At 66.5% G+C, this 27753-nt stretch overlaps 5 protein-coding genes across 5 annotated transcripts; 3 read left to right on the top strand and 2 right to left on the bottom strand.

Moving 5' to 3' along the window:
- Nucleotides 1–229: 229 nt before the first annotated feature.
- MNEG_3281 (hypothetical protein) lies at nt 230–991 on the top strand (the record flags this gene model as incomplete). The annotated part of the gene is made up of 1 exon (XM_014048246.1): nt 230–991. The coding sequence occupies one exon, from the start codon at nt 230–232 to the stop codon at nt 989–991; it is 762 nt and encodes a 253-aa protein (XP_013903700.1).
- Nucleotides 992–4970: 3979 nt separating this feature from the next.
- MNEG_3280 (hypothetical protein) lies at nt 4971–8332 on the bottom strand (the record flags this gene model as incomplete). Its single annotated transcript, XM_014048245.1, has 5 exons — nt 4971–6368; nt 6585–6889; nt 7106–7529; nt 7861–8001; nt 8198–8332. 5 exons carry the CDS (start codon nt 8330–8332, stop codon nt 4971–4973), a joined length of 2403 nt encoding a protein of 800 aa, XP_013903699.1.
- A 1403-nt stretch (nt 8333–9735) lies between these two features.
- On the bottom strand, nt 9736–13719 carry MNEG_3279 (hypothetical protein; the record flags this gene model as incomplete). The annotated part of the gene is made up of 10 exons (XM_014048244.1): nt 9736–9912; nt 10127–10207; nt 10459–10571; nt 10857–11003; nt 11384–11468; nt 11593–11915; nt 12353–12488; nt 12817–12993; nt 13222–13270; nt 13541–13719. The coding sequence occupies 10 exons, from the start codon at nt 13717–13719 to the stop codon at nt 9736–9738; spliced, it is 1467 nt and encodes a 488-aa protein (XP_013903698.1).
- A 1091-nt stretch (nt 13720–14810) lies between these two features.
- Nucleotides 14811–19838, top strand: MNEG_3278 (hypothetical protein; the record flags this gene model as incomplete). The annotated part of the gene is made up of 6 exons (XM_014048243.1): nt 14811–16064; nt 16238–16662; nt 17107–17359; nt 17791–17993; nt 18330–19083; nt 19800–19838. 6 exons carry the CDS (start codon nt 14811–14813, stop codon nt 19836–19838), a joined length of 2928 nt encoding a protein of 975 aa, XP_013903697.1.
- A 5774-nt stretch (nt 19839–25612) lies between these two features.
- MNEG_3277 (hypothetical protein) lies at nt 25613–25913 on the top strand (the record flags this gene model as incomplete). Its single annotated transcript, XM_014048242.1, has 2 exons — nt 25613–25645; nt 25734–25913. The coding sequence occupies 2 exons, from the start codon at nt 25613–25615 to the stop codon at nt 25911–25913; spliced, it is 213 nt and encodes a 70-aa protein (XP_013903696.1).
- Nucleotides 25914–27753: the final 1840 nt, after the last annotated feature.

Here is a 27753-nt window from a genome sequence, read left to right as displayed (position 1 = left end):
CAACCAGCCCCGACCCAACAACCCCTCCCCGACCCCACCTCTGCGGGGACGCTACCAGGCTCCATCAACTCCCATCCACGTGGCCCGCGCGCCGCGCGGCGTCCCCTAAACATCGACCCTCACAACATCCCTCGCCTCCCTCTCGCCCCGCTCGCCCCCTGCAGGCGCCGTGACGCGCTCTTGGGCCGCGCACGCGCGCGCGACGCCGCAGCCGGGAGAGGGCGTGGCCATGACCGTGCTCCGCGCCCTGATGCAGCCTGTCGACGGCGGCGCGCTGCCCGCCTCGCTGCCCGCCCAGCACGCGCAGTACCCGCTCCCCCCTCCGCCGCCGCGGCAGCAGCCGCAGCCGCCCCCGCCGCCTCCACGCGCGCCGCAGCAGCAGCACGCCCTGCGGCGCGGCGGCGAGGAGCATCAGCTGGCCTACGGGCCCGCGGCCGGCGCCGCTGCATGGGCGCGCGGCGCGGCGCCCGCCGCCGCCGCCGCCCCTTTCCACGCGCCTCTGGCAGGCGCGGCGCCCCTCCTCTACGCCACGTCGATCCTTCCCCCTGACGCTGCCGCCGCCGCCGCGGCGGCGGCGGCGGCGGCGCCTGCTGCCATGTACGCGCCGGCGGTCGCCGCGCAGGCGCAGCAGTGCGGCGCGGGCGGCGCGTTTGCGCTCGTGGTGCCGCACCACGACCAGCAGCAGCTGCCCACCGTTTTCGGCGCCGCCACTGCCGCCGCCGCGATCGCGGCGTCGGTCGCGCCGCCGGCGGCCCCGCCGCAGCCTCAGGCGATGGCCGCCGGCCTGTTTGCTGCCGGCGGCGGCTGGGACGGCGCGCAGCTGGCGGGGCCGCCCCTGCTGCTTCCGCTCGCGCACGTTGGCGGCGGCGCACCGGCCGTCAGCGCGGGCGCGGCGGGGCCGCTCATGTTTGTATCTGATGACAGCTGGGGGTCTGGCAGCCCGGGGGGCACCTACTACATAACTTCCTCGGCCCTTCACCAAGTCCCATGAGTCACGCCCCTGACCCGAATCCACCTCGTCCGCAAGCGCCCGGCAGAGCCTGCTCGGCCGCACGCGGCGCACTCGTGCGCGCGGGGCCACATCGGCATGCTGTTTGCTGGGCGCGTGCCGCGCGGTGGGACGGCATCCAATCGGCCCGCTCGACGCGGGCGGCTTTCTTGGGCGTGCGGGCCCGCCGCGGGCCCGCCGCCCCCCGCGGCCGTGTTGGCTCGCAAACCAAATAGCCGGCTCGGCCGGTGCACGTCCAGTTGACCAAGAACAGCCCTGCTTATCGGCGGCGTGCCGGGCAGCCGAGGCGCGGCGGCCGCGCCGGCGGGCCGGCGCGCCTGGCCGCCCTACGCTGGCCCCAGGGCTGGCCCCTCAAACGAATCAGAAGCCCACGCATGGCCCAATTTCTCCAGTTTCTGCCAGTATCCATGGCGCTGCCGCGCGCACGTCCCCCTCGCACCCCTTGCGTGGGCCGCGGCCGGGACCCGCATCGAATCCGCGCGCACGCGGCGAGCGGCGCGGGCCGCCGCCCCCCTTGTTTCGCAGCACTGCTCACCCCGGCCGCTCCGCTCTCACTTGGAGGCGGCAGCGGCCCATTTTCCTGCTCGATTCGTGGCTCCCACAGACGCAGATCGCGCCGCCGCAAGACCCATCCCCCCCAAATCGGGCCAACAATCCTCGGAAGTGCGAGAGACGCGCGGCGTGCGCAACGCAAGTGCTCTGCCGCCCCCGCCTTGGGGCGCGGGGCCTACCGGCGGCGCGCCGCGGCGCGGGGCGTGGTTCTCATCGGCCGTCCCCTCGCGCCCGACGCGTCCCGGCGCCCCTGCCGCCGCGCGCCCATCCAGGCGCCCGGCGCACCGCCCGCGCCAGCCGGCGGGGCGCCCCGCGTGCGAGCTTACTTTTTCCCCCGGCAACCAGCACGCGGCCCGCCTTGTTGACCCAATCGTCCCCCGCACCAGCCCTTTTGCCTGCTGCGGCCCCCCAATCGCCGCCAGAACCCCCCAAAGGCCCCGGCCTCGCGCCGGCCGCTCGTCGGGCGAATCGAACCACATGCAACCCCATGAGTTTAACTTGCAGACCGGCATACGCATGTTTACAATCTAAGTCACGCACCTTGATCAGCACTCATGCGCACGCCGACGGCACTCACGCCCCCCGGGGGCGGCCCGCGGGCCGCGGCCAGCCGCCTAGGTTTGTACATGCATTTCGCGCGGCCACGCTGCGCGAGGCACTGAAACCTGCGGCTTGCTAGGGCCGCCCTCACGGGGGCTGTGCGACGGGACGGGCACGCTCTTCGCCGCGCGCCGCGACGCCCCAGCCGCACTCTCGCTGATCCTGTCCTGCACGACTCGAATAGCAAAGCACCCCGGGCGCGCGACCGCGCCGCCCCGCGCCGCTGCGCCCAGCCCGCACACTGACCCCGCAGCGCCGCCGGGCCAAGCGCGCGAGCACAAGAGTTGGGAGAGGCGCGGGGGCGGGGCTTGGCTACCCCGCCCCCGCGCTAGGGAAACTGCCTGGTGATGTCAATTGGGATTCGCGGCCAGCAGTGCCGAGCCCTTAAGCGCTTCGCTCGATCCACAGCACCGCTCAGCACCTGAAACTACGCGGCGCCCCGGCCAGCTGGCGCCCGGGTCTCGCCGCGGCGAACCCGTGGCCCCGGCCCGGGGCGCGCGCGACGGGGCCGGTCCGACCGCCGCCGCCGCGGTCGGGGCGGCGCGTCGTCCAGGCCTCGGCAACTGCTCACGACATGGCTGCCTGCTTTTCCGCGCGCCTGCCTGGCGGCAATCGCTGACCTGTGCACGCCTAAATCTGAGGGGGGAAGAGGGGTTGGCAGTGAAAGCCGCGGCGGCGTCCCGCGGCTAACTGTCGCCCGCGAAGCAGCTATGCACTCGCGCAGCTGGCCCGCACGCGCCCGCTGTTCGGGCGATCGCATTTGTACGGCTTTTCGCTGGCAAGTAATGCACCCGTATTTGAGCCGCAAAGAACCCGAGCCTGCTGGCGCAACGCGCACCCTGCCTGAGCATTGACCGGCGCCCTTTCGACTGCCGAGACCGCGCCCCTTTTGACGCGCTCGGGCATTCGCGGGCGCCAGCCCTATCCCCCACGTCGCGCGCACACTGCGGCCGCCTGCATGCATGCAAGCATCGCGCCTCCGTTTTGTTGGCGCGCGACGGGTTCATTCCTTATTTGTCTTGCGCGAGGCCACTTGGGTGGCGTCTAGCCGGCCCAGGTGGCGCCTTGATTTCTTGGACGCGCCCGATGGGCGGGCGATGGGGGGTGGAAACAAGCGGCCATCCTCAACCTGCAGACGGCAGCCGAACGGGCACACCTGGACGTGTAAATAACACCTCGCGTTCCAAGCGGGCCAGCGGCGCGGCGCGCGCCAAAGTAGCCGCGCTTTGCCAGCGCGACGCCGCCCAGCCGCACCGAGGGAGTCGGCGCAGCCTTCCGCGCGACGGCAGACGGCGAGCTGCGTGCACTTTCACAACGGCTGGGCGAGGCGGGATGCCTGGGGCAGCTTCCGCATCCGATTCCGAGCGTGCCGCGCCCCAAACAGCACGAAGCCGCTCGCGCAGTTGCAGAGGAGTGCGGGCGCTCCCGAGCGGCCGAGCGTGCACCCTTCGACGCTCAGCGCTCGCGACGCGCGTAGGCAAGGTTCGGCCCACGGGAATGGGGGGTCTTGCAAGCCCGTTGGAATTGCCATGAAAAAGTGAAATGTATCGATCGGCGGTCGGCGAAGGATCTACCAGAGTGCGAAGCAGCAGGCAGGAGAGAACACTGTGAAGCGGGTGGGACCAGGCGGTCCAACGCACCGCGAAGCTACTGGACAAAAGCAGGGCGTCACCACTGCGTGACGGCAAGCGGTCCCAGCCGGGTGCTGTTGTTGAATGACCTAGCCTAGTTTCGGCGGTTTTTATTTGTGCACATCACGCCCAGATGCGCGTACATAGGAGTGGCAGGTGGCGGCGTTAGTTGCAGCGGGAGGAAGGCACCCACCAGACACTGCGCGGCGCGAGTTATGGGGGAGCCGGATGGACGTGCGGCAGCCGATTCAGGCCGTATGGGCGGTCCCGTAGGCACGGCTGCCTGCGCGTTCGTGCATTGCGGGCGACGCCAGTGGGAACATTCATAGTATATGGTTTGTGGTGCAGGAGTTGCTCCTCTACGATTGGTTTCGTATGCTGCGGCGCTGGCCGGGGCAGGGGGCGTGGTGCGGCGCGCGCGCGTCGGCAGCGAGTGACCAAGCGAGGCGCCGTGCCCACCAAAGGGATCTAAAGCTCTCCTCTGGGCACATCACGCCCCAGGTCCCTGGGCACCGCACAGTGACGCCGGGGGGTTCGCGGTCCCCGGCGCGCGGAGGGGCAATTATGGTTGTGGCGATCACCACAAGTCGTGATCCCCAGGGAACAGTGATACGAGGGATGGTCCAAGAGATGCGGGACGCGCCCTGCACTCATGGATCCGGGGCCGCAATGCGAGTGGCGGAGCCCCAGGCGGTTGGGTTGGTAGCAGCTCTTGTACCAGCCTAGCTGCGCTGAGACTGCAGAACGGCGCGATATCTCGCCGCGTGCGCGATCGACGAGCGAGCTGCAAAGCTTTGAGCGAACGTCGAGCGCGCGCGCACGAGCGCCGCGCATGTGCAAGCCCATACGCTCCCATTGGATGTGCTGAGGCGTTGCTGTTGCTGGCCCGCTTGCTTGCTATCAGGGAGAAATGGAACGCAAGCCAGGCCAAGCGCTGCGCCGCCCCCGATCAGGTGCATGCGACAAGACGCCGTGTCGCACAGGCAGGGTAGAAGCCAGGCACGCCTCAAATCAGGTGAACGCCCGTGGCACGCGAGGCACAGACGCGCTGCGGCAGGGGCGCCGCCGGCCTGGGGCCCCTGCCGGCCAGGCCGCAGGCCCGGTCACGGCACGCAAGTAAGGAAGCGAGGAGGCCGTGCCAGAGCTTTCGCTACCTGCACCTCTCCGCGTGCAGCCTGTTACGCCGTGTGAAGCAGGCTGTCAAACATGCTCCTAGCCAGGGAGACCTCCGGGCAGCTCCCAGACAGCTCGACCGCAAACAGCCCCGGCGCCATCATCACTGAGTCGGCCGCGGCGCCGCTGGAGCTGCTGATCACGGAAAGATGCGGGGCGACCATGGCCATCTGCGCCGCGCTGAGCACCACGCGAGCGCAGACGGCCTGCGGCGGTGGCAGCGGCGGCCCGGCGGCAGCGCCGGCGTCGGGAAGGGCGGGCTCGCCGGCGGCGCCTGCTGGTGGCGGCACGGGGCCGCTGATTGACACAGGCAGCGGTGCCTCGGGCACCGGGGTCAGCGATCCCTCTGGCCGCATGGCGGGCGCGCTGGTGCACGTGCTGCCAGATGAGCCGCCTCCAAACTGCAAAGCGGCGCCGGTGTCAGGCGCGTGTGACATGTTATGGCCAGGGGCAGAGGTTTGCTGCCCGGGCGCGAGTGGAGGGCTGGGCTGCTCAGTGGGTGGCGAGGCTGCTGCCGCCCCACTTGGATGCTGAGGGTGAAAGTTCAGGGGCTCTGGCTGCTGCTGCTGCTGCTGCTGCTGCTGCTGCTGCTGCTGCTGCTGCTGCTGCTGCTGTTGCTGCTGCTGTCGCAACCGCTGCTGCGGCGCCGGCAGTGGCGCTGGCGGGGCCGGATCATCTTGAGGCGCGGATGCCTGGTGCCGCCGCAGGCGCTGCCTAATTCGCTCTGCCGCCTGCTGATCACACTCCTCCTCCTCCGCAACCTCCTCCTCCTCCTGCTGCTGCTGCTGCTGCTGCTGAGATGCCGTGGCTGCTGCCTGTTGATGTGCCATGAGCATGCTCATCTGGGCGAGCAGCGCCGAGCTCATCACAGCCGCGCCACCGCCGCTGCCACAGCCTGGCCGCGCTGCCCCTGCCACTGAATGCCCAGGCAGCTGCATTGGAGCGACGGTCATGCGCAGCTGGCGGCCGCCGCTGTTGCCGTCGACGCCGGGCGGCGCGCCGTTGCCATTGTCGCCGCCGCTGCGGGCGCTCGGCGCGCTGTTGCTGGTGCCCCCTTCCCCACCGCCGGCCCCGCCGTGGCCGCCGTTGCTCAAGGCGCCGCCGCTGCCGTCGTGCCACCGCGCGTTCTGCGGCCGGGGCGGCCCCTGGCCTCGCTGCCCTGGGGGGTTGGCCCTCCGCACGACCAGCGCAGGCTGCGCAGCATGCGCGCCCGCGCCGCCCACTGCTGGGCCGCCGGGAGTCAGCTGGCGGCAGCCGTGAAGCGCCCGGAGCGCGTGGGCAGCCTCGGCGCGCGTCGGGCACCAGACGAAGGCGCAGCCCTTGGGGACGCCCGTCTGACGGTCGCGCAGCAGCACCACCTCCGCGACGCGGCAGCCCGCCGACATGAAGAGGGCGGCGATGTCCTGCAGGGACGTGGCGGGGCCGTGCTCTTGCAAGTGAAATGGGTCCATGCGTTTGGTCGCGTGCTTTGCGATCCTCGTTGCGGCCGGCTATTCGCTAGCCATGGGCGACAGCGCGAAGCAGCAAGAGCATTTGGCGCAGTGGGGCGCCATCGGGCCCAGAATGCATGCTGCGCTGGACTCGCCCCAGGTCCTTTCAAAGCAGCCATGCGAAGGTACCTGCACGGAGCAGTGCACGGCAACGTTGCCAACATAGAGCTTGAAGGTGTCATGGTCGCAGCGAGGCGGCGGCGTGTCGAGCGCCGCCGGCTTGGTGGCGGCTGGGGGCACGTGCGCGCGGTGCGGCGGGTACGCGCCCATGTATACAGCAGCACCGCCGGCGGGGTAGGGCATGCAGCAGGGGATGTAGGTCCCGGGGGCGCCGGGCATGGGTGCCATGTAGGGCGGGGCCGTGAGCCCTGGCTGCATGAGGCCCATGCCAGCCTGCATGGAGGGCACGGGCCATGCGCCGCTGCCGTGCATGCCTGGAGGGGCCAGGAGGGGGCCGGCAGGATCATTGATGCGACGGATATGAGGATGCGACGGTTTGGACGCAGGACCGCATGCATGGCACGCATGAGCATTCCGGCATGTGGGGCGGCATGAAGCATACGTGGACGGGCGTGCCCGCCCAGGCTCCGCATGGGCTCCTGCATGCACATAAGGGTCATCAGGCAAGGGCCCGCGGCCCCCGTGCTCACCCGCATGGTACTGCATCATCATGGCATGCTGCTGCATGGGGGTGGCGCACCCGAAGCCCTGCTGCTGCGCGTGCTGCCACTGCTGGTGGTGGGTTTGGTGGTAGCCCTGCTGGTGGGCCGGATGGTAGCCCTGCTGATGGTAGCTCTGCTGCTCCAGCTGCTGTACATGCTGCTGCTCCTGCTCCTGCTCGTGCTCTTGCTGGCCCTGCGCTTGCTCCTCCTGCTCTTGGTGCTGTTGGTGCTGCTGCTGCTGCTGGTGCTGGTGCTGGTGCTGGTGCTGGTGCTGGTGCTGGTGCTGGTGCTGGTGCTGGTGCTGCTGGTGGTGGTGTATGAATGCCCGCTGCTCTTGATTTTGCTGGGCCCAGCGCTGGGCTTCATTCTGAAGCCGCAGCTGTTGAGGCTGCCGCTTGCGAGCATAGCGGACCTGGTGTATTTGTTGAAGTCAGGTAAGCATCGTGACCAGAAGTGAGTATGTGTGTGTGTGTGTGTGTGCGCGTGTGCGTGTGTGTGTGTATGTGTGTGTGTGTGTGTGTGTGTGTGTGTGTGTGTGTGTGTGTGGTGTGCTGCAGCATTTGCCAGTGGTGACCTTGCTCGTCCGTGCCGATGCAACGATTGCTGCCACTTCAGCGCTAAATCCTGCTGCCCACCCGCCTGCCAGAGCGTGGCTGGTTTGATGCCGCTATAACATGAGCTGCTAGCGCACAGCCTATGATCCGCGTGTGAATTGAACATCAAATTTGATTGCCAGCCCTCACCTCCAGGGTTCGTTCCTGGCCTGGCAGCTGCAGGATGCCATCGGTGGCCTTGCGGGCGGCGGCGGCTGCATCCTGGCTGGTGAAGGCAACAAAGGCGGTATGCTTCTCCTGTAGCACGCGGACGTACGCAAGTGTGCCGAACTGCAGGGGGTGGGGGGGCAGGTGGGAGCAGAGGTGCGAACACGGGCCGGCGCTTTGCTGACGCAGGCTGGTACTGGAAGAGAGGCTGGACCGCGCCTGATGCAGGCCCGCCCTCTGCTACTCCCGTTGCCACATTAACGGTACTACAACCCAATTCAAATAGGTAGGCGCGGGTATTGGCGGCTTTTACGCTCACCTGTGAAAAGGCCTGCGTGAGGGCCGCGGTGGTCGTGCTCTCGGGCACAGGCACGACGTATAGAGTTTTCGAGTCGACTGAGGTGACCTGGTCGAGAGGCTGAGAGGTCCCAGGCGCGTCCCGATCATCCGACATGATGGCGCGCAAGGATGAACGAAAGCGCCAATATGGCAAGCTAGCCCCTTGCAGAATGACACGAACTGATCAACAAAATCAAGCTGAATCCTGCAACCTTCCTGAATCAACAGCCGCCGCCAACAACCGCCTGGGCTCTGGTTTGCTGGGCCCTGGTGTGCTGGGCGACACTGAGTGACCAGCTCGGTCAAAGCACGCACACCGTCCCTGGGCTGACAAGCAGGAGTACAGCCAGCAACGCACGATGATTGATGTTAATCAGACATCAAGGCTTCCACCTGCAGCATGCGCAGATTGGAGTACTGCATATGGCATGTCTGCAGGGCTGCGAGGAGTGCTGGCTTGGATTAGTGCACGCCAAAATTTCCAAGCGATGCCAGCCCCACATATTCCCCATACAACCGTGCAAACTGCATCCACTTGACATCGATTACAAAAAAATCCAAACATCTGTGTCTCGATTGGATTGGGACTACCACTTGTTCTGCTGCGAGAGAAATCTCAGTCTACATGGGCAGATTTTGGCCGCTGCAAGAATGGCAGCAGGTGCCCCAGTCACTGCAGCAGGCACGGGTTTCGGCGTGCGGCTGCTGGCGGGCGTGCACATGCGTGCACAACTCGTGAGTGCCGCAGCTATGTACATTCGTGCACGCGTGCTATGCACCCTGGATGTGCATGTTGTGCCGCTATGAGACAGGAATGTGTGCGGGGACGGCGCCGTTCTCCAGATCAGAAAAGAAGTGAACACATCGCAGGCACATGCAGCGGCCGCGGCGCAAAGGCGGCCACTCAATCTGCAAACCAGGCGCATATAAATGTGTCTCGCCCTGCAACCATGCGCCGCTGCGGGCGCACACTTGAGGGTGTGCCAAGGCCGCCTGACCGGGCCCATTGCGGCAAATGCGAACTTGGCATGACTCTCACCAGCTCAACACCTGCCCTCTCTCTCTCTCTCCCGGCCCTTGCCCTCCACCACAAAGAAGGTGGTCCCGTGAGGCTGCAAAGCTGTGGGCTGGAGCGACGCGCCTCCAACCATCCAGCGCACAGCTGCTCGGGGGCGCGGGTTTCCAGGCTCCGCGTGTTGCACCTCGACAGAGGCGAGCTGCTCGGGCGGCGTGCATCACCAGCGCCCCCTGTCGAGACGCCAACGCCGCTTGCGCACACTCCGCTCCTCAATTGAAGCCCGCCTTCAAACTGACCTCGAGGGGTGGATGGCCGACGCTGCCAGCGCGCCGAGGGCGCTGGGAAAGCACATGTGCACCCAAAATCAGGCCGACAAGTGCATCGGAGCCAGTGCTCGCCTGCTGCAGCGGCGAGGCACGACCTCAGCTCAAGGCTGACAACCTCCTAGTGGCCAAGTGGGCGGCCGCCCCCGCCGTAGGTTCAAGGCATGCGCACGCCCATCAGCCAAAGAGAGGGTTCGAAAAGAAGCGGTGCCCCAGCGCCTGCGACGCACTCAGGCGGCCGCGGTTGAGCGAGCCGCGCTTGGCGAGCAGCTTGGCCGCGAGGTCCCAGCCGGCGCGCGACTGGCGCTCCAGCTGGGTGAAGTCCATGTTGCGGCCGGGGCCGCGCGCCCACCTCTGCACGTGGGGGGGGGGGGCGGGGGCGGCGCGGTGGCTGGTGGGCACGGGGCGCCGCAGGCCCGAGGGTGGTGGCACAAGTGCGCCGGGGGCGTGCCCAATGGCGCGTCCTGCACCGGCGACAGGCAGCATCAAGGCAGCGGGTTGATGGCAGGCGCCCATGTGGCCGCGGCCCTGGGCTTCTGGGAGCCCCCGAGACCGCCGTACGCCTCACCTCCAAATCGTAGTCGCAGCTGCGCAGCTGGGCGTTGAACATGCGGATGTTGGCGCTGGACCGCAGCTGCGGCACCGCCATCTGCGGCGGCGGCACAACGGCGCGTCTTCAGAAAGGCAGGGCCGAGGGCTGGTGCCATGCTTGATGCACGCATGCACAGCTTACACAGCAGCAGCGTGCGGCTGCTGGTCCGCTGGCCGCCGGGGCGACGAACCCGCGGCTTGTGAACAGCCGCTGCCGGTTAACAGGACCAGCCGACAGCCTCGCACGCGTGCGAGCGAGGCCGCCCAGAACAAGGGTGAGCCCCACTCCCTGCAACCCAGGCAACCGACCTGCATCAGCAGGACGCCGACACTGTAAGAGTCAAAGAGGTCCGGGCGCCCATAGACCCACGCCAGGGGGGCCAGTAGGGCGGCCACCCCGGGGTTGGGGGCGCGCGGGAAGTCTGAGGTGCGGGCCGGGCGCGCAAGGGTGGGGCAGGGTGAGACGCCCGCCGCCGGCAGTCGCCCATATGCGCATACGCACACGTTCATGTCAGCAATGCAACAGCGAGGTGCAAGACACGTGCGAATGCGCACTTGGGCGCGTGCAAGCAAGCACGTGCACACGCCACCGCAATCCTCCTCTGGCCAACCAGCCACAGCGCGCCCGACACGACTGCCAGTACCCACACACACATGCGCTCGTCCGCTCGCGCTCGTCCGCGCTCGCGCGCGCCATTGGCACCCACCCTGCGGCATGATGAGCTCCTCAGGGGGCGAGTACCGCGGGTCCAGCATGCCGTACAGCGGGTTGAAGTTGATGCCGGTGCTCATGTCCGCCGCCGCCCCAAAGTCAATGATCTTGACCTTGCCCTCGGCAGTGATCAGCAGGTTGTCTGCGGTGACATGCGCGCGCGCGAACGCGCACATGCGGGCGGGCGGGGTGTCAGCATTGTGCGTTTGCACGCATGTGCCTGTGCAAGGCCTGTACCTCAAGACCCTGCGAATTCGCTGTGCTGTGCGCCACCTTCGGGCGCGCGGTGTCGCCTTGCATTTTCATGCTGCACAGACGCCTCTCAAGGTTCCAAGGCCCTGTTCCGCCCGCACCGCCACTGCTCCGCTTGGACTGCTTTCCCACTGCGCCTCCTGGGATTGGCCCCACTGCCCCGCCTGGACGGCCGGCGCTGATCCAGCTGCCAGGCCACTGCTGCTGCTCTCCAAAGCTCATTAAATGCTAGTGCGGTTGCCCCGCCGCGGCCCGATTGCCACCCCTCACCGGGCTTGATGTCCCTGTGCACAATGCCCATGGAGTGCAGCCCCTTGACGCCAACGAGCACCTGCTTCAGAATCGACTTGATCACCTGGGCAAAGCAGACGAAGGGGGGAAGACCGAAGCAGGCACGGGCCATGTGAGCCGCAGCGGCCTTACTGCACGCGTTTGTGCAGCCCTCCTTCGAGCGCAACCGCCGTCCTGAGGCCGCCCACCGTCCAGCGCGGGGCAGAGCAAGGCGGGCCGCCGGCTGGCCCCACGGCCTTCCAAGGCACAGCTGCTGCCGCTGGAACTGCTGTTGCCGCTGCTGCCGCCGCCGTCACCACCGTGGCCGCTGCTGGTACTGCCGCCGTTGCTGCCGCCGCCGCCGCCGCCGCCGCCGCTGCTGCTGCTGCTGCTGCTGCTGCTGCTGTTGTCACACAGCGAGCACCGCGCACCTTCGCCTCCCGCTTCTCCGGGTCCCCGTCCTCGTCCACGCGGCCCATCACCAGCGCCTCCAGGGACTCGGGGAACTTGCCAAGCAGGCCGTCGAGGCCGTCTGAGGGGAGGAGCGTGTGCAATGAGGTGTGAGTGTCTTGTCTTGCATGCGTGCGTGCGTGTGGGCCCGAGTGCGCGCATGTGTATGTGTGTGCATGTGCATGCGTGTGTGCATGTGCTTGTGTGTTTGCATGCGCATGTGTGTGTGTGAGTGTGAGTGTGTGTGAGTGTGAGTGTGAGTGTGTGTGTGTGAGTGTGAGTGTGTGTGTTTGTGTGAGTGTGTGTGTGTGAGTTTGAGTGTGTGTGTGTGAGTGTGTGTGTGTGAGTGTGAGAGTGTGTGTGTGTGTGTGTGTGAGTGTGAGTGTGTGTGTGTGTGTGTGTGCACGCGCGTGTGTCGAACAGCAACCCCACCACAGAATGCGGCGTGCGCAACCTTTAAGCCACGCCAGCATTTCCTATCCCCATGTCCCGCCCCACCCAAGCCCCAGGGCCCCGCACCAGCCAACGTGCTGTCAGACTCGAAACGCCAGACCAGCCACTGCGTGCCGCGCTGCATGTTGCCGATGGTCTCGTCCGCAATGAAGTAGCCCTGGTACTCAGCGCAGTTGGCCGCCACCAGGGGGTTGCGCTTCACCTGGGGGAGGGGGGAGGGGGGAGCGGCGGCGGCGCCGGGTTTCGGTGGGAAGCGCTGCGGTTGCGCGACGAAGCCTCATTTGAGGGTGACATGCGCACAGGCCCGCAGCCCGCAGGAGGTGGGAGTGGCAGGGGCTGGCGCGCGGGCCTGTGTGCTGGACAAGAGGGGCCCCCGGGGAGTGTAAACCCCAGTGCCGCCTCATGCCACACTCCACGCTGCCCAGCACAGAACACCCCAGCCCAGCAACCCCCGCGCTGCCCCTGATGAGAGGGCCGCACCGCTCCCCGTGCCTCCGCGCCAACCGCCACACTGCCTGCAGAACCCTCACCTTGGCGCACATGTAACTCTCCACCGCCCCGGTCTCCGCCGCGCCCTTAGCCATCGTGCCCGTGCGCAGGAAGTCCTGCCTGACGCCCGCGCGGTCAATGTTCACGCGCTTCAGCACGACGCGCCGCTGCTTCTGCTCCGGCGTCAGCGAGCTGCGCTGCGACACCGTCTCCCCGGGCTGGCAAGGCGGGAGGGGCGCGCGTGTGCACGTGTGCATGGGTGAGGCAGGGTGGGTTGACAGTGTGGGGGAGTCAGGCCGCCGGGGTGCCAGGCGCCAGGGGCGAGCCCCGTGGGTGAGCAAGCCACCCGCTGGACAGGGCCCCTGTGCCATCCCGTGCCGCGCTCGGGTGCGAAGCCCAGGACAAAATCTGGCAGCATATGCCGCGCCGTGGCAACGCCCGCTCACCTTGACTTTGATCGCCTCATAGGTGACCCCAAAGTTCCCGCCGCCCAGCCTGTCGGGGAGGGGGCGCAGTGTGACACCTGCCTGAGCTGCTGCAGGCGGCCCGGCGCTCGCTGCCACCTGTAGCACAGCAGATGCTCGAGTGCACGGGGGGCCTGCGCGATGGTATGTGCAGCTGCAAGGCGGAGCTGGGCCCTGCCGCTGCAGCCCGCAAGCACGGCTTTGCCCGTCTGCAGGGCTCGTTCGTGGGGCAGGACGCTTCGGTGCTAGACAAGCAAGGCCGCCGATTGGCCGGCATTTGGAAAAGATTCTCCGTCCTCACTTGTCGCGGAGGACAAAGTCCTTTGCCCTGAGCTTGCCAGATGCCGCCTTGGTCGCGGGGCCGAGGACGAAGAAGTCGAGCAGCCCTGTCAACGGGTTGGGCTGCCCGCCAAGTACGTAGAACAGTGCCTGAAGGCGCGGGGAGGGGCGGGATGCGGGCGTGAGGGCGCGGCGCAGCATTGGTTAGCGCAACGGGCGTGTGGCACGAGGCGGGCGGGGGCCAAGCTGGTTTGCAACTGTTGCGACGTTTGGGAGGCTGAAGTTTGCGGCGTCGGGTGAGCTGCTGCAGAAGATCTCGCAGGTAAGAATGTGGATTCCTAGGCGCGAAGGACCGCACACATGGCCGCCGCCGCGTCAATGTTGTGTGGACCGCGCTCACCGACAGACGCGCCACGCCGGGCAGCGTTGGCTGGAGGTCCAGCACGGAAGAGATGTCGCCGCCCACAGTCTGAACCACGGGCTCCAAAGGTCCCGAAGCGGCAGCTATCGTGTTGGTAGCTGTCTGAATAATGGCCCCGAGCTCTGCGACGACTTGCACTGCCTGTGTCCTCGGCGCTGCACGACCATTGGGCGTGAGGGGCACCCTAGGTGCACAAACGCCCAAATTGCCGAGCTGGCGCGGCAAACAGTGGCCTTGCGCCATGGCGATCGCGCGCCGGATCGCTCTGTGGGGGCAGTTAAGTGCTATGTAGCTGTTATGAGTTGGCGAAATTATACAGCAATTGTAGATGCGCGTTGCTGTTCGCGCAGTGAGGGGTGTCACAGGTGGGTGGGTGGGTGCCTGGGCTCTGGTGGCATCAGTGGGGTCGATCGATCGATCGTATCAACTTCGGGCAAAGCGGGGAGGGCAGCTCAACTCTATTACCGATATATCGAAATGTACATGGAAGGTTGCTCTGGTCAGCCAAGCGATCGATCTGACCGTGGATAAGAAGCAACCTTGTGTGCAACCTATCATCACAGCCAGAACACGCCCAACTGTCGACAGCGTACCTACAACGTGGTTGCAGTCTCATATAAGCCCGCACTGCTGCTGCGACAGCAAACGGTGGCGGCCACGCAGCGCTGCTGCAGCTGACCTCGAGTAGAGCGCACTCTGCCTGACAGCGCCACCGGGAATCATCGTCGGGCGACTGCTGATGTGCGGCACGTATATGAGCTAGTTGAATGGTGCGTGCATTCAGCTTGCAATAGCTCACGGGTCGCGAGGCCGCTGAAGGGGCCGCCACAACGAGCGGCGGCCGTAGTGGCGGGCACGCCTTAGGCCCCCCATGCTGAGCACGGGGACAAGGGGCAGAACCAGCAGCAGGAGCGACTGCATCATATCCACCAGTAGGCAGTTTGCTGGGACACGGCTGACAGCCTTGCCCAGCAAATGCTGCGGCAGCAGAAGTAGCAGCCGCGGCACCGCGCCCGCGCCGCCGCACGCCCTGCCGCACCCTGCGTGCGTGCACGCGCGCCGCGTGCAGCAGCCAGCCGCCTGTCATGGACGTGGTCCGCAAGCTCGCCCGCCTGTCCTGGTGCGGAGGGGCCCTAGCGTCTGCCGCAGCGGCAGCGGCGCCGGCCCTATCACCTCAAACGAGCTGAGGGGCAGCGACGACAGGCTTCCCACGTCAGCAGGGGCCGGCGGCGGCAGCAGCAGCAGCGGCAGCAGCGCTGGCGACGCCGGACATAGCGTGTTTGATGGCGAGGGCTTGACACCCGCCAGGAGCGGCGGCAACGGCGTTGTCGGCGTCGGTGACGGCGGCGGCGGCGGCGGCGGCGGTCTTCGAACACCTTCTGAGGCAGCGTCAGGCGCGGTCGCAAGCGTGGCTGAGAAGCTGCGGCACGTCACTGCGGCGGCAGAAGCGGGCGTGGCACAGCAGCAGCTGCGGCAGCAGCAGCAGCAACAGCAGCAGCAGCAGCCAGAGCACTTTGATCATTATCAGCAGCAGCACCACCAGCAGCAGCACCAGCAGCAGCTGCGCTGGGATGGCAGCGGCAACGGCGACGGCGCCAAGGACGGCAGTGCAGGCAGCCGCCTGCCACCTGTTCTGATGCCACTGGCCAGCGCTCCAGGCTTGGCCGGCCTGCTGGGCTCCAGGGGCCGCCGGCACGTGCGGCTCGCTGGGCGCGCTGAGCACGCTGAGCACGCTGAGCAGGAGGCAGCGCCGCCATGGCTGGCAGCCGCCCCGCTCGAGGGCCGCAGCGTCGACGGCGATGACAGCAGCTTTGACGGCCGCGCAGAAGATGCCAGCTCCGCCTATCCGGGGGCGCTGCGCCGGCGCCCGGTCCCGCGCGTGCGCCGCCCCCTGCGGTCGCCCGGCGCGGCGCTGCGGGCGCGCGTGGTCGCGGCGGAGGCGGCGGGGTGGGGGCCGATGCAGATCACGATCGCGTTCAACAACTGCGCTTCGGTCGGCGACGTGGAGGCAGTTTGCTTGGCGTACAGGCACTCGCTATCTGCAAGGCACCTGACAGCAGCAGCGCAGGCGCTCGCGCGGTTGGGCGGCCGGGGACGGCAGGGGACGGCGCGCGACAGGGAATGGGTAAGGGCGTCTCCCGGCCGCAGATTTTGATTGCCCACGGCGCGATTTGTCCCTAAGTCCTCCGATCCGAGCGCGCCGGACGCCCGTCCGCCCTTTGTGCCCGCCCTGCACCCCCGCAACGCGTGTGCTCGTGCCCAACCTGCGCCCACCCCCTCCCCTCGCCCGCCCCGCAGGCTGTCTCCGTCTTCCAAAGGCGCATAGTCCCCGACCTCCAGCGCAAGTACACCCAGGCCTGCCCCCGCAACGTCTCCGTGCTGCTCAGCGTCGCCGCCAACCTCGGATACCGCGACGAGGACTTCGCCCGCGACCTCCTGCACGTCGCGCTGCCGATGCTGGACGATTTCGAGGCGTCAGACCTGGCGTCGGTGCTGCATGCGCTGCCCGCGCTGCGCGTGCAGCCGTCGCGCGAGTGGATGGCCGCGTTCTACGCCGCGAGCGACGCGCGGTGGCACGAGTTCGACGCCCGCGGCCTCGCGTCGCTCGCGTGGGCGCTCGGCGCGCTGCGCAAGCGGCCGCCGCCGGAGTGGCTGGCCGGGTTCTGCGGCGCGGCGGACGCGCTGTGGGGGGAGTTCACGCCGCAGGGGCTGTCGAACCTCGCGTGGGGGCTCGCGGCGACGCGGGCGCGGCCGGCGGCGAAGTGGATGGGGCACCTCGTCGGCAGCGCGCAGCAGAGCATTCGTAGGTTCAGCCCCCAGGGCTGCGCGAACTTCACCTGGTGGGCTCGCGGGTGCTCGGCGGGTGCAAGGGGGTGTGTGTGGGTGCAGCGAGTAGAAAAGGGGGGACATGATGGGAGGCGGGGCCTCGCAGCGGGCGGCACATGCGCGCTTTGCGGGGTGCGCATGCGTCATGCAGATCCGAAGGTGCAGGAGTGGTTGCCAGGGCATGCGTATGCTTGTGCGCGCCCGGCCGTGTCAGGTGCTCCAGGCTCAGCCATCTTCGTCGCCCCGACCTGGGCATCCCATAACCCCAAGCGCCACTCCGCCCGTGTTTCTCATCATGATTCTTGCTTTCTCCGCCTAAAACCGGCAATCTGGGTCTGCAGGGGACTGGCCAAGCTCTCCTATAGGCCGCAGCAGCGGTTCGTGTCCGACCTGCTCTCCCACTCGCAGCAGCTTCTCCCCAGTTTCTCCCCCATGGAGCTGTCGGCCATGATGTACGCCCTGGCGGTGCTCGGCCTGCGGCCGGGGCAGGAGTGGATGCGCGTGTTCCACGCGGCGTCGGCGCCGCAGCTTGAGGCGGGGTTTGGCAGCCAGGCGCTGTCCAACACGCTCTGGGCGCACGCGCGGCTCAATCAGGTGGGCGGGGCAGGAAGGGATGGGGCCTCCAGGCGCGGGGCGGGCGCGCGCCCGGGCCGCGACGGGTCAGCGGCTGCGGAGGGCGGTGCGGCCGGGGGCTGGGGGTGCGTTTGTGTGGTCAGGGCCTGACGTGCCATCGTCCTGGCACCGTGACGCGGTGGTGACCTTCACGGCCTGGACAGCTCTGCGCTCTTGCGCTCGCGCGTGCGCACGAGGCACTGGCACCGGCAGTGGCACCCCTGTCGTGAATCTGATGCTTCCAGGGCCGGCCCAAGCCTTCCACCTCCCAAACCTCAAGAAGGGTCACGCGTGCACAGGCGTGTGCGCGCGCAAACCCCTTCCAACACACACACACACACACACACACAAAAACACACACACACACACACGCACGCACTCACTCACTCTCTCTTAACAACCAATCCCCGCAGCGCCCGCCCGTGGAGTGGCTCTCCGCCTTCCTCACGGCCTTCACCGGCAAGCTCCCCGTGTGCTCGCCCCAGGCGCTCGCCAACACGCTCTGGGCCCTCGCGCGCCTCCGCACGCGCCCGCGCGGCGCGTGGCTCGACGCGGCGGTGGGGCGCGCGGAGGCGCTGCTGCCGCTCGCGCGGGCAGAGGAGCAGACCAGCCTGCTGTGGGCTCTGGCGGAGCTCGGATACCACCCGAACCAGGGCTGGCTGGCCAGGCGAGCGCTTCTCCCCCCTCCCTCCCCCTCCGCCTCTCTATCTCACGCGCGCGCGCGGCGTCCCTCTTTGCGCCGGCGGTGGGGCCGCGCAGTCCCCGCGCACGGGGAGGCGGTGGGGGGCGCGCATCTTCCAGGCAGACGCTGGCAGGGCACCGACGGAGTGAGCACCCTCTTGTGACGGCGTCCATCATTGGGTTCCCCCATGCCCACCGCTCGGTCTCACCCCAACCTATCTGCGGCGCCCTGCACTTGCACCCCTGCACCCCCATCGCGGCTTCCCGCCAGGTTCTTCGAGGAGACTCACGCCGGGCTGCCCTCCTTCTTCCCGAGCCGCCTCTCCACGATCCTCTTCACCCTCGCGCGCCTCGGCGCGCCGCCGCCGCGCGCCTGGGCCGACGCGGCGCTCGCCGCGCTCAACGCGCGGGTCAAGCAGCTGCCGCCCCGCGAGATTCCGGACGCCCTTTGGGCGGTGGGCGAGCTGGGGCTCGAACCTGGGCCTGAGCTGCTCGCGCGGTTTGAAGAAGAGGTCGCCGACAAGCTGCTGACGATCGCGCCGCCGGCGCGCCGCGCGCGCGCGATTTCGACGCTCGCGCGGCTGGGGCGCGCGCCCGGCGGCGCCGCGCTGGTGCTCGCGCTGGACGAGCTGCCGCCGGCGGCGCTGCCCGGGGACGCGCTCGCGGAGCTGCTGTGGGCGCTGCCGCGCGTGCGGCTGCGGCCGGCGGCGGCGTGGGTGGGGGACGCGCAGCGGCGGGCGCTTGAGCTTGCAGAGGGGGCGGCGGCCGCCGCTGAGCGCGGCGGCGGGGGCGGCGGCGGCGGGGGTGGCAGCGACGGGGTTGGCGGCAGGCAGCAGGCGGCGGCGGCCGCCTCGCGCTGGGCGCAGTCTCTTGAAGGGCTCGCGGGCCTGGGGGCGCGGCCGGGGCCCGCCTGGGCGCTGTCCGCGGCGGCGGCGACGCGGCGGCTGCTGGCGCTGCTGTCCGGTCAGCAGCTGCTGGCGTGCGCGCGCGCGCTGGCGGCGCTGGCGCCGGAGGCGGCATCGCAGGTGGAGGTGGAATTGGGGCTTGCTCCGGCGCCGGCTGCATTGCCAGGTCAGCATGCAAGGCCTCGGCCGATTGACCAGCAACAGCAGCAGCAGCAGCAGCAACAGCAGCAGCAGCAGGGGGAAGAACGGCCAGGGCACGACAGGCACGGCCTGGCGCCGCGCCCGGCGTTGCGGCGCCCGCCTGTTCGGAAGCAGGCAGCGCGGTAGTACAGCACTATGCCCTGAGCATGCAAGCGTTACGACGCCATGGACACGTTGAAAACCTGCATTGTGGGATCCCTCCAGCACCTGTTTGCTGCTTTTGTGTTTGGTTGGCACAGGTAATAGTCGTGCCCCTCTTCTGATGCTGGGTGCCACAGAGGTGGCAGGGCCCCGGGACATTAATGAGTGCGTTGCGGGTGGAGAAAAATGAAGGCAACAGCTGCAGGGGCAGGCAGGCGGCTGCCATCCATGTGTTGAAAGGGAGGGGCTGGGACGATTTGGGTGCGGAAGGGATCCAGCAGTAGTAGGGTGACGGAAGCGCCGGGCAACAGGGTGCCAGCACGTGGGGGAAGCCGCTTGTGCTGCAGCCACAGGGCGCCAACCCGGCGCGTGAGGGCGTTGTCCGCACGGTGCCTCAACAACACCCTGACATTACACAACACCACGCTTTCCCCAGCAGTGAGGGCAGGGCTTCCCGCTCAAGCTCTCATGCCCTCGCCTCGCTGCCCTAACAGTTGGAAGCGCGACAGCTGCCAGTGCTGGCGGCAGGGTGATGTCGGCCGCCACAGTTGGCCGATTCTGAGCAGTGGTGGCTGCTGGGCTGCAAGCCGCCGCCCGCGAGCTTGCTCTGTTGGACGTTGCGGCAGCTCCAGTTAGTGGACACAGGTGCATCAGCCAGAGTCAACGCAACCAAGCATAAAAGGCCCTGCGAGCGTGCAAGTGCCGCCTGGGCTTTGAACCCCGGGCGTTTGGCAATCTCTCCCCGCGAATGCACGGCTGCAAGCCTGTATCACTGCCGCAGCGGCGCAACGCGCCGAGTGGCGTGCATTGGTGTACACCTCACCCTGCCAGCATGGCGTGGCGCAATGCGGCACGGCGAGCCACGCAAGGCCGTAGGCATTCAAGTTGGCGACAGGGCGCCAACGGCGTGGAATCAGGAGCACAGAGCTCACGTGATGCGCAGGCGCACCCTGAGTGCCAAGCCCTACTGAGAGGCTGTGCTCAGCCCTGCCGCGCACACTGCTGAGTTTCTGGCCATTCACCCTGCAGCTGCCCACCTACATGAGCGAGGCCAGCTCCGGAACACGTACCCACCCGAGCACCGCCCTCCGTCCGCGACCGCCACTTCTCAACGGCTGCTGGCGGGCGGTCACACACTGGCCTGTGGCTGCACGACGCTGGGCAGCCCGCAGGGCCCCATTGCTGCTGCAACTGCCGCGCGTACGGCCACTGCAACGCCAGCAGCTGGGAGCTGGCGCGCCTGCTGACGGGTTCAGCCTGCTCGACCGGGCGGCCAGCGCCGACGCACACCCTTGGGCAGACTGGGGTCGTCTGAAGGAGTAGTCGCAATTTGACATTTGATGGTGCTGAAGGGTGTGCGGGCCGCCGGCATCTAACCTAGAGGGTAGATGGCGGTGAGCACGCGAATGTTGTCAGGATGGAGGCTCAACCGCTTGGGTTCAGGCGAGCTGGGCGGGGTGCCCACCACTTGCATGTGCAGGCGACTGCTGCTGATTCATTCACAGCGCAAGCCCACAGCCACCCGTGCATGCATGAGGGCGCACAGTTTTGCTGGACTGGCGCCCATCGTGAGCTCTAGACTGCTTCCTGCCAAAACAGGCCTCACCTTCAGCATGCAGGACTGAGGCCGTCCACATCACGCGCCGCACCTCCATGCAAGATGTCTGAGATCGTGCAGCCACCCGGCAGTCCCGGCCTTTGCCCTTGTGCTGGGCCGCTCTAAAAATGTTGTGTTGAGGAGGAGTCGCTGTGGCGCCAGGGGAGCAGTAATCGGCCGCAGCTAGTGCGTGTATGTGCACAAACTCGTGTTGACCGCCGCGCAGGAAGCGGCTGCGCTGGGGCAGCAGGTGGTGGCGGCACGCGGTGGGTGACGACGGCTTGCAGACGACGGGGGTCGGCTGGTAACGGGATGGCAAGGAGCCTGTACATCTGTGCGTGCAAGGTGCAGACGCGCCCGGTGCAGCCGCCAGCTGCCGGCAGCACGCCGGGTGGTGTACCGCGTGTATCCTGCTGCTGCCTTGCATGCACTACTGCTACCGTTAGCGCCGCCGGGAACCGGGGAGCAGGGGCGCACAACGCCTCGTGCGGGTGTGGAATGTATATCTCCATGCGCCTTGTGGCAGGGGCCGCGATCAATGGATGCAGCGATTGCATCCCTTCAATAGTCAGCGCATGGGAATGCCAGCCCCCAAGCATATGCCTGCTTCACTGTCTACAAGTACTCACAGCAGCCGCGCAAGCGCCTGGGACAGGAGCGCAAGCGGTAGAACCGCCGCGCCGCTTTTGGTCCTGCCATTGCCCGTCGGTTGATCGGCCCCGACATCGTCAGGTGGTGAGCCGCTGATGCCCAACCCCTGCGCTAGGCACAAATATTACACGAACGGCGTGACTCATCACCTTGAGTGGCGCAGGGTTGCCCGCAATGCAGGCAAAACAGCCCACAGGGTGCTCGAGGACGGGCCACTGGCCCACAGGGTCCAGCAGCGGCGTGCGCCCGGGAGCTTGGTGCACCGCGGCAGCATGGCCATTGCACTAACAATCATCTGCAATGTTGCACAAGATGACCAATCCGCAATGACGGCTGGCTTACCGGTCTGGCCAATGTTCAGGTGTCCCAAGTGTGAGCGCGCAATCGCGTTCTGGGCGCGCGACTTGGTCCTTATTTGTTGAATCAGAAATCAGAAGCAGGATCGTGGGCCTGGCGGGCCTATGGCCCTGTGGCCCTCACAGTCTGTGCGTCTGCCGTGATCTGGCACAATTCGACTTCCAGCAGCTCGAAAGAGCCGTATGTAGATGCTATCTCGTACTTGGTAAGGGGCAACATGGGGACGGGTCAAGCGGAGGTTGCCCCAAGACCTTTCGAGGCTTACTGGTATGTGCTTATCTCAGCCCTTGCCCAGCCCAGCCCGCCATTGAATGTCTTTGACGTCTTCATTGGACCATGTGCGTGCACGCGCGTGAATTGGATTGCTGGGCGCATATGCTGCATTGAGGCCTCAGGCCCCCCGCTGACGATGCGCCGCCGAAAAACATGCCCCCCTCTGCAGCCCATTCTTGCTTGGCCCGCTGCTGTGTGGTGAGTGTCAAAGCCTCAGATAATCACAGCAGCGGGCATAGGGTCTGCTCACAGCATCAGGCCATGAGGCAGGATACCTTGGATGCTTCGGTGCAGCTGCACCGACTGCATAGGGAGCTTGCGTTCTATGCGCATGCGTTGCTCTGCTGCACCAGGGGCTGGAGTCGGCATGAATGGGCCTCCGGGCCTGCCTCCTCAGCATTGCAGCAGGTCCTGATACACAAAGCATTCATGCAGCAGGTCTACCCAGTGTTCTCATGGTTGCACGCCACTACCTTAACTTCGCAGGACACAACTTGCAGAGCAAGAGAGAAAGAGAAGGTGGGGGCGGGGGAGGGGGAGGGGGAAACAACATGTAAAAGCTGCACTCATCCTGCCTCCCGTCCTGAACTGACGCCCACCCAATCCCATTTCCTTCCACTCTTTGCACTGCAGGTGCTTTGACCAGTCCAGGGCCGCAGGGTGCTGATCCAAGCTGGCAACTGGACCAGGCGGGTGCGGATCAAAACACGTGCGTAAGTTTGTGCGCTCCATTACATACGCGGGAGGCTTGGCAGCCTGATCAGCTGGTATGCAATCCAGTGGGGTATGCTGCAGTGTTTCTGAAATGAAGCACGCTACTCAAGGGCAGATGCTAATTCCTCATGCTGTTGTGTGTGCATGCGTGTGCGCGACCTTGGTGACCTTGGTGCATATCTTCCCGTCCGACAGCACATCAAACAACCAACATCAAGTCCCTCTCTTCTAATTGCTTTTTCCTGCCAGAAACATGCGTGCATCAGCAAGCAGGGCCAGCACGCTCCATTTTGCCCAATCATCATGCCAGGTGGACTGCCAGCTGTGCGGGCCAGCTGGATGGCCAGCCTGTCAGCAACGCGCTCGAGCCACTACGTGCATCGTGGATTCATGGCGTGGGCAGGCTGCGGAAGCTGGCCAAGGCAGTTTGTCCGGCAGCGGGAGCTGTTATCTGCTGGGCTCAATTTCTTGGATGATGTCATGAGGTGAGCTTGTGCATGGAGAGGCATGCAACTTGGTAGTATCAATCAATGTAAAGTTCTTTGGCTCCGGCCTGCTGCTACTCATCACCAGTGCCCCGTAGGTGCTGCCCTGCTGGACTTGGATGCCGCAGCTTTGTTGAGAACATGTTACGATGGCTCCCGGCTTGTGGGAGTGCACCAATTTGTGCAAGCAAGTTTTTACGTGACCAACAGCGGCTTGCGCGATGCACCTGTAGACGCTCTGGCATGCGCCCACTCACCCTCGGCCCCACAGGCTGAACGGTGTCAAGTTTGAGCAACCCCAGCTGCAGAACCACATGGGGCAGCTGGTCTGAGCTACCAATCCCCAAGGCAGGCGTGCGTGGAGCGTGGAACAGCTTTTCTTCCACGGAACCTTGCTACTGCACGCCACAGGCGTTTATGATAGTCCTTGAGGGATCGAAGCCACCGCCAGAGTTGCTTGGCATTCTGCTGCCGCAGCTGCTGTCTGCTTTTCTGTGCACGAAATCGCGCACTGCCGCAGTCTGTTCTCAGATGGAGCTGTGGGGCCGCTGGTAAACAGGCGCTGGCAGGCGGGGAGGCGCTCGGCCTTCGCTTGTTTATTCTAAGCTAGCTTTGCCTCGAAACAATGCCAGCTTTCCAACCCCCTGCTGCAAGCGCGACGGCCCTCCTCTGCCTCCTCGCGCCTGATGCCGCCGTGCCTCACATTGCTTGCGCGTGCGGGACACCCCTCACTGGGGCGCATGCACGTGGATGCATACGCCGCCAGCTAGCTACATTCTGTGGACTTCGATCGCCGTTTTTGTGCAAGTACTCAAGGAGCGAATGCTCATGGACTGCCCTTTGCTGGCGCTTACTCTCCCCTCATGATCGCGGAACAGTCTGCCACCACCCACCCGCTGCTCAGTGCGGGTGTTGCTGGTGGGGCGCCATTGATTACGAAAAGCTCCCGCAGGCAAAGCACATGGAATTGTGAGCAGTCGTACACCCATGTGTGTTGCATTCCCTTATCTGCTTGTGTTGTGGGATTGCAAGCGCAAGCAAGCTCGCAGCCAGGGCCTGCTCTGTGCAAGAACGGCAGCTGCCTTGACGCCTGCTGCTTGGACGCCTGGCTGATTTGAAATATTTGAACTCGGCCGTTTTGTCCTGGCCGCAACCGTTCCTTATGGTTTGGGCCGGACAGGGTATTGTTTGTCCTCACCAGCTTGCCACACACACGAGCGCTGCATGTGTCCCCCCTGATTTCTAAGGCAAGCGGCCGCCGCTTCTTGATTCAGCGCGCCGCGAGCCCTGTCGGCACCGTCCAGTCCATACCCGAAGGTTGGCTGACATGCCCATGCGCCTTGACCAAAATGCGCCCGCCGCGGCTCGCTCTCAGAGGCGGCGAAAATTCCCATATGTGGACTGCAACACTATCTTTGTGCGGAGTGCATCTCTGGTTGCAAGCGCCGAGAGCCCTCGGTGGGCGCCGTTGATATGCCCAGCTAGGGATTCGCTAACCCACACATGATGCACGCATGCGTCTTTAACCTAGAAACCCAGGGCCCTTCGCTCCTCCCTCCCCCACCTGCTATGACACAGCAACGTGGTTTGGGTGTGTATGTGTTGAGGCCCCTGCACCTCACTGCTTAACCAGCCGCGGCTGACGCACGCTGCTGCTTGCCTGGGTTGTGGTGGTGTGTTGTTCTGGTGCTTCTGCAACATTTGCTGCACTTGTGACTGTAAGCCAGCCACCTCAAACAGCGCTGTGCAGCGAGGACTGTCTCTCAGGCCCTGCTGGGTAAGACCGCAGCGCAGACGCTGCACAGGATGAAACGGCGATAGATTTGATGGCCGGGGGGGCACACCCCCCAGGGGTGCTACTTTCGGATGCCTCTCCTGGGGTCTGGAAACTGCCATGGTGAAATTGAGCAGCCAAGTAGAACCTTATGGGCCTTACCTGAAGCGGGTTGGGCAGGGGCACGTCCCTGTTGTGATATGGCAGTCAAGGCAATGCTGCAGCGAGTGCTCACCCGGATGACGCAAGCGAGTGACCCTGCAGCTGCTTGTCAATTTGTCTACGTGCGCACAATCCCTTGGCGAGACATCGGAACTGACATGCACACGGTAACTACACATATGATATAAGCCACACGGTGGTGTTGAGCGCAGATTGCGGTTCTTTCAACAGCATGTCGAAGACTGCATCATAGAAGGCTGTTGCATCAAGAAGGTGGTGGATCTTTGCAGCGTCATGTCCAAGCCGGGGTCTTTCGTGCTGGAGCGGGTGAGCGCCGAGATCACAAGCGTGTGTTTGCAGAATTTCCAAGCGGCCGCGCACGCCAAAACTGGACCTGCAACTCTGCTATGGCCAGGCCCGGCAGCTCACTGCGCGCCTGAAAGATGGCGAGTTTGAGCTGCACGAGTGGCGCGCTTTCCTGGACGACCTGCGCGGCTGCCCGCGGTCGGACGACTGCCGCGCTGCCTGGGAGCTTGCGGTGGCGGCCTTCCCTTCGTCGGTAAACCTGGCCGCCTCGCTTGATTGGGACGCATGAGCTTGCGGCAGGCGTGACCCCTCCGCTCAAAACGACGACGTCGACGCGTCGGCAGCCTGCCCCGAACTCGAGCCGCAACGACGACGTGCAGCGCGGCACGGCTGCCACGCCCCGGTTTGAAAGAGCGCCTGGCGGCCCATCCTCCCCGCGCCTGCGCCCCGCAGGCGCAGCTGTGGGCGCGCTACGCCGACGCGATGCTCGCCGCTGGCGACGCGGGCGGCGTGCGCGAGGCGTTCACGCGGTCACTCATGACCTGCAAAAGCACCGAGCTCTGGTTTGCATACATCCGCTTCATCAAAAAGGCGAGGCCCCCGCCGTCCCCCATGCTTCGCGGCGTCCACGTGCGGTCGGGGCGGGCACGCGAGCGGATCATCTCACATTGGTCCCGAACCGCTCGCGATGCGCCAGCGCCAGCTGCCCGCGGCTCCGCCTGAACCACCACCGCCCGCATGCGCCGACGCAAGCGTCGATCCGGGGCCGCATCCTGGCGCGCAGGTCAACGAGGCGCGCGGGGGCGAGGGTGTGTTGGAGGTTCGCAGCGCATACGACTTCACCCTGGATCATGTAGGTCACGACATACACTCAGGTAGGTGGTATGGACGCGTCCGCCACCCAACCCCCTCCACTGCCGCGACTTCAGTCCCCATGTGGGCGGCCGAGGTGGCACGCACACACACGCGCATATGTGGGCGTGTGTGTGTGTGTGTGTGAGTGTACGTGTGTGTGACACACACGTGTGCCTCACATGTGCCTGACACTGATGCCTCCCAAGGCGCTGGGGTAAAAGCGTGGACGCCCCAGCCCCCAGGCCCCGCCCGCCGGCACCCGCACGCCCGTCTTCTCAGCGCGTCCCTTTGGGGGCCCACCCCTGCGCCTGACCCCTGCCCCCGTCCCCGGGCCTCTCTTCTCATCCAATTGGTTTCTCCATCTCAGGGCCCCTGTGGCAGGACTACCTGTCGTTCCTTACGGGGCCGAAGCAGGGCACGCCCGCGTATGCGGCGCTGTGGACGACGGGGATGGTGGGCGGCCAAGAGGAGGGCACGCGCGGGGCGGCGATCAGGTGGGCGGTCGGGGGGCCGGGAGGCCGGCGCGGCCGACAGGCGTGGGCTGGGGAGCGCGGCGGCGGCGCAGCGGCCGGGGGTTTGGGGGGTCTCGGGGCAAGCCCGGCTCTGCGCGGGCGCGCCGCGCTGCCTGGTGACCATCGCGGAGTTCCGAGGGCCGCCCATTGGCGATCCGTGCACCGCGCTGCCTGGTGGTCCTCTGGGTGCGGCCCGCCCTCGGCGGCGCGCGCAACGGCCCCGGAGCCGCTGGGCAAGCGCTCGCTGGCTGTACGCCACCGCCTGGCCGCGCGGCGGCCCGCACAGCGCTGTCCGATCTGCTTGACGTTTTGGTGCTTTGTGATCGCCGCACTGGCCGCAGGCGTGTGTATCAGCGGGCCATAGCCGTGCCGACGCACTCCCTTGAGCTGCTGTGGAAGCAGTACGAGACGTTTGAAAACGGACAGGTGAGCTGCATGTCATGAACATTGGAATGCACAGTCATACGTCTCTTTGTGTGTGTTTGTGTGCATCTCTGTATGTGTGTGTCGGGGGGGGGTTGTGTGTGGATGTTTGTCAAGTGTAACTGTCAGCGATTTCAGCGATTACATGTGCGTTCTTGTCAACACGGGTAGGAGGCGGGAGGGGCAGGAGATGGGGCGCAAGTTTTTGGGGCTCCACCCGCGTGGCCGCGGCAAAGCTGCGGGTGCTCCATGGCGTCACAGTGGGCAGTGTAGGGGCATCCTCGGCGCAAGAGGGGTGCGCCGCCGGCGACCCCCGGGAGCAGGGCCGCGCCATGGCAC

Source organism: Monoraphidium neglectum (genome assembly GCF_000611645.1).
Source record: "Monoraphidium neglectum strain SAG 48.87 unplaced genomic scaffold scaffold00405, whole genome shotgun sequence".
NCBI lineage: Eukaryota > Viridiplantae > Chlorophyta > Chlorophyceae > Sphaeropleales > Selenastraceae > Monoraphidium > Monoraphidium neglectum.
The sequence above is the reverse complement of the archived record's forward strand: the minus strand, read 5'-3'. Positions and strand labels throughout refer to the sequence as shown.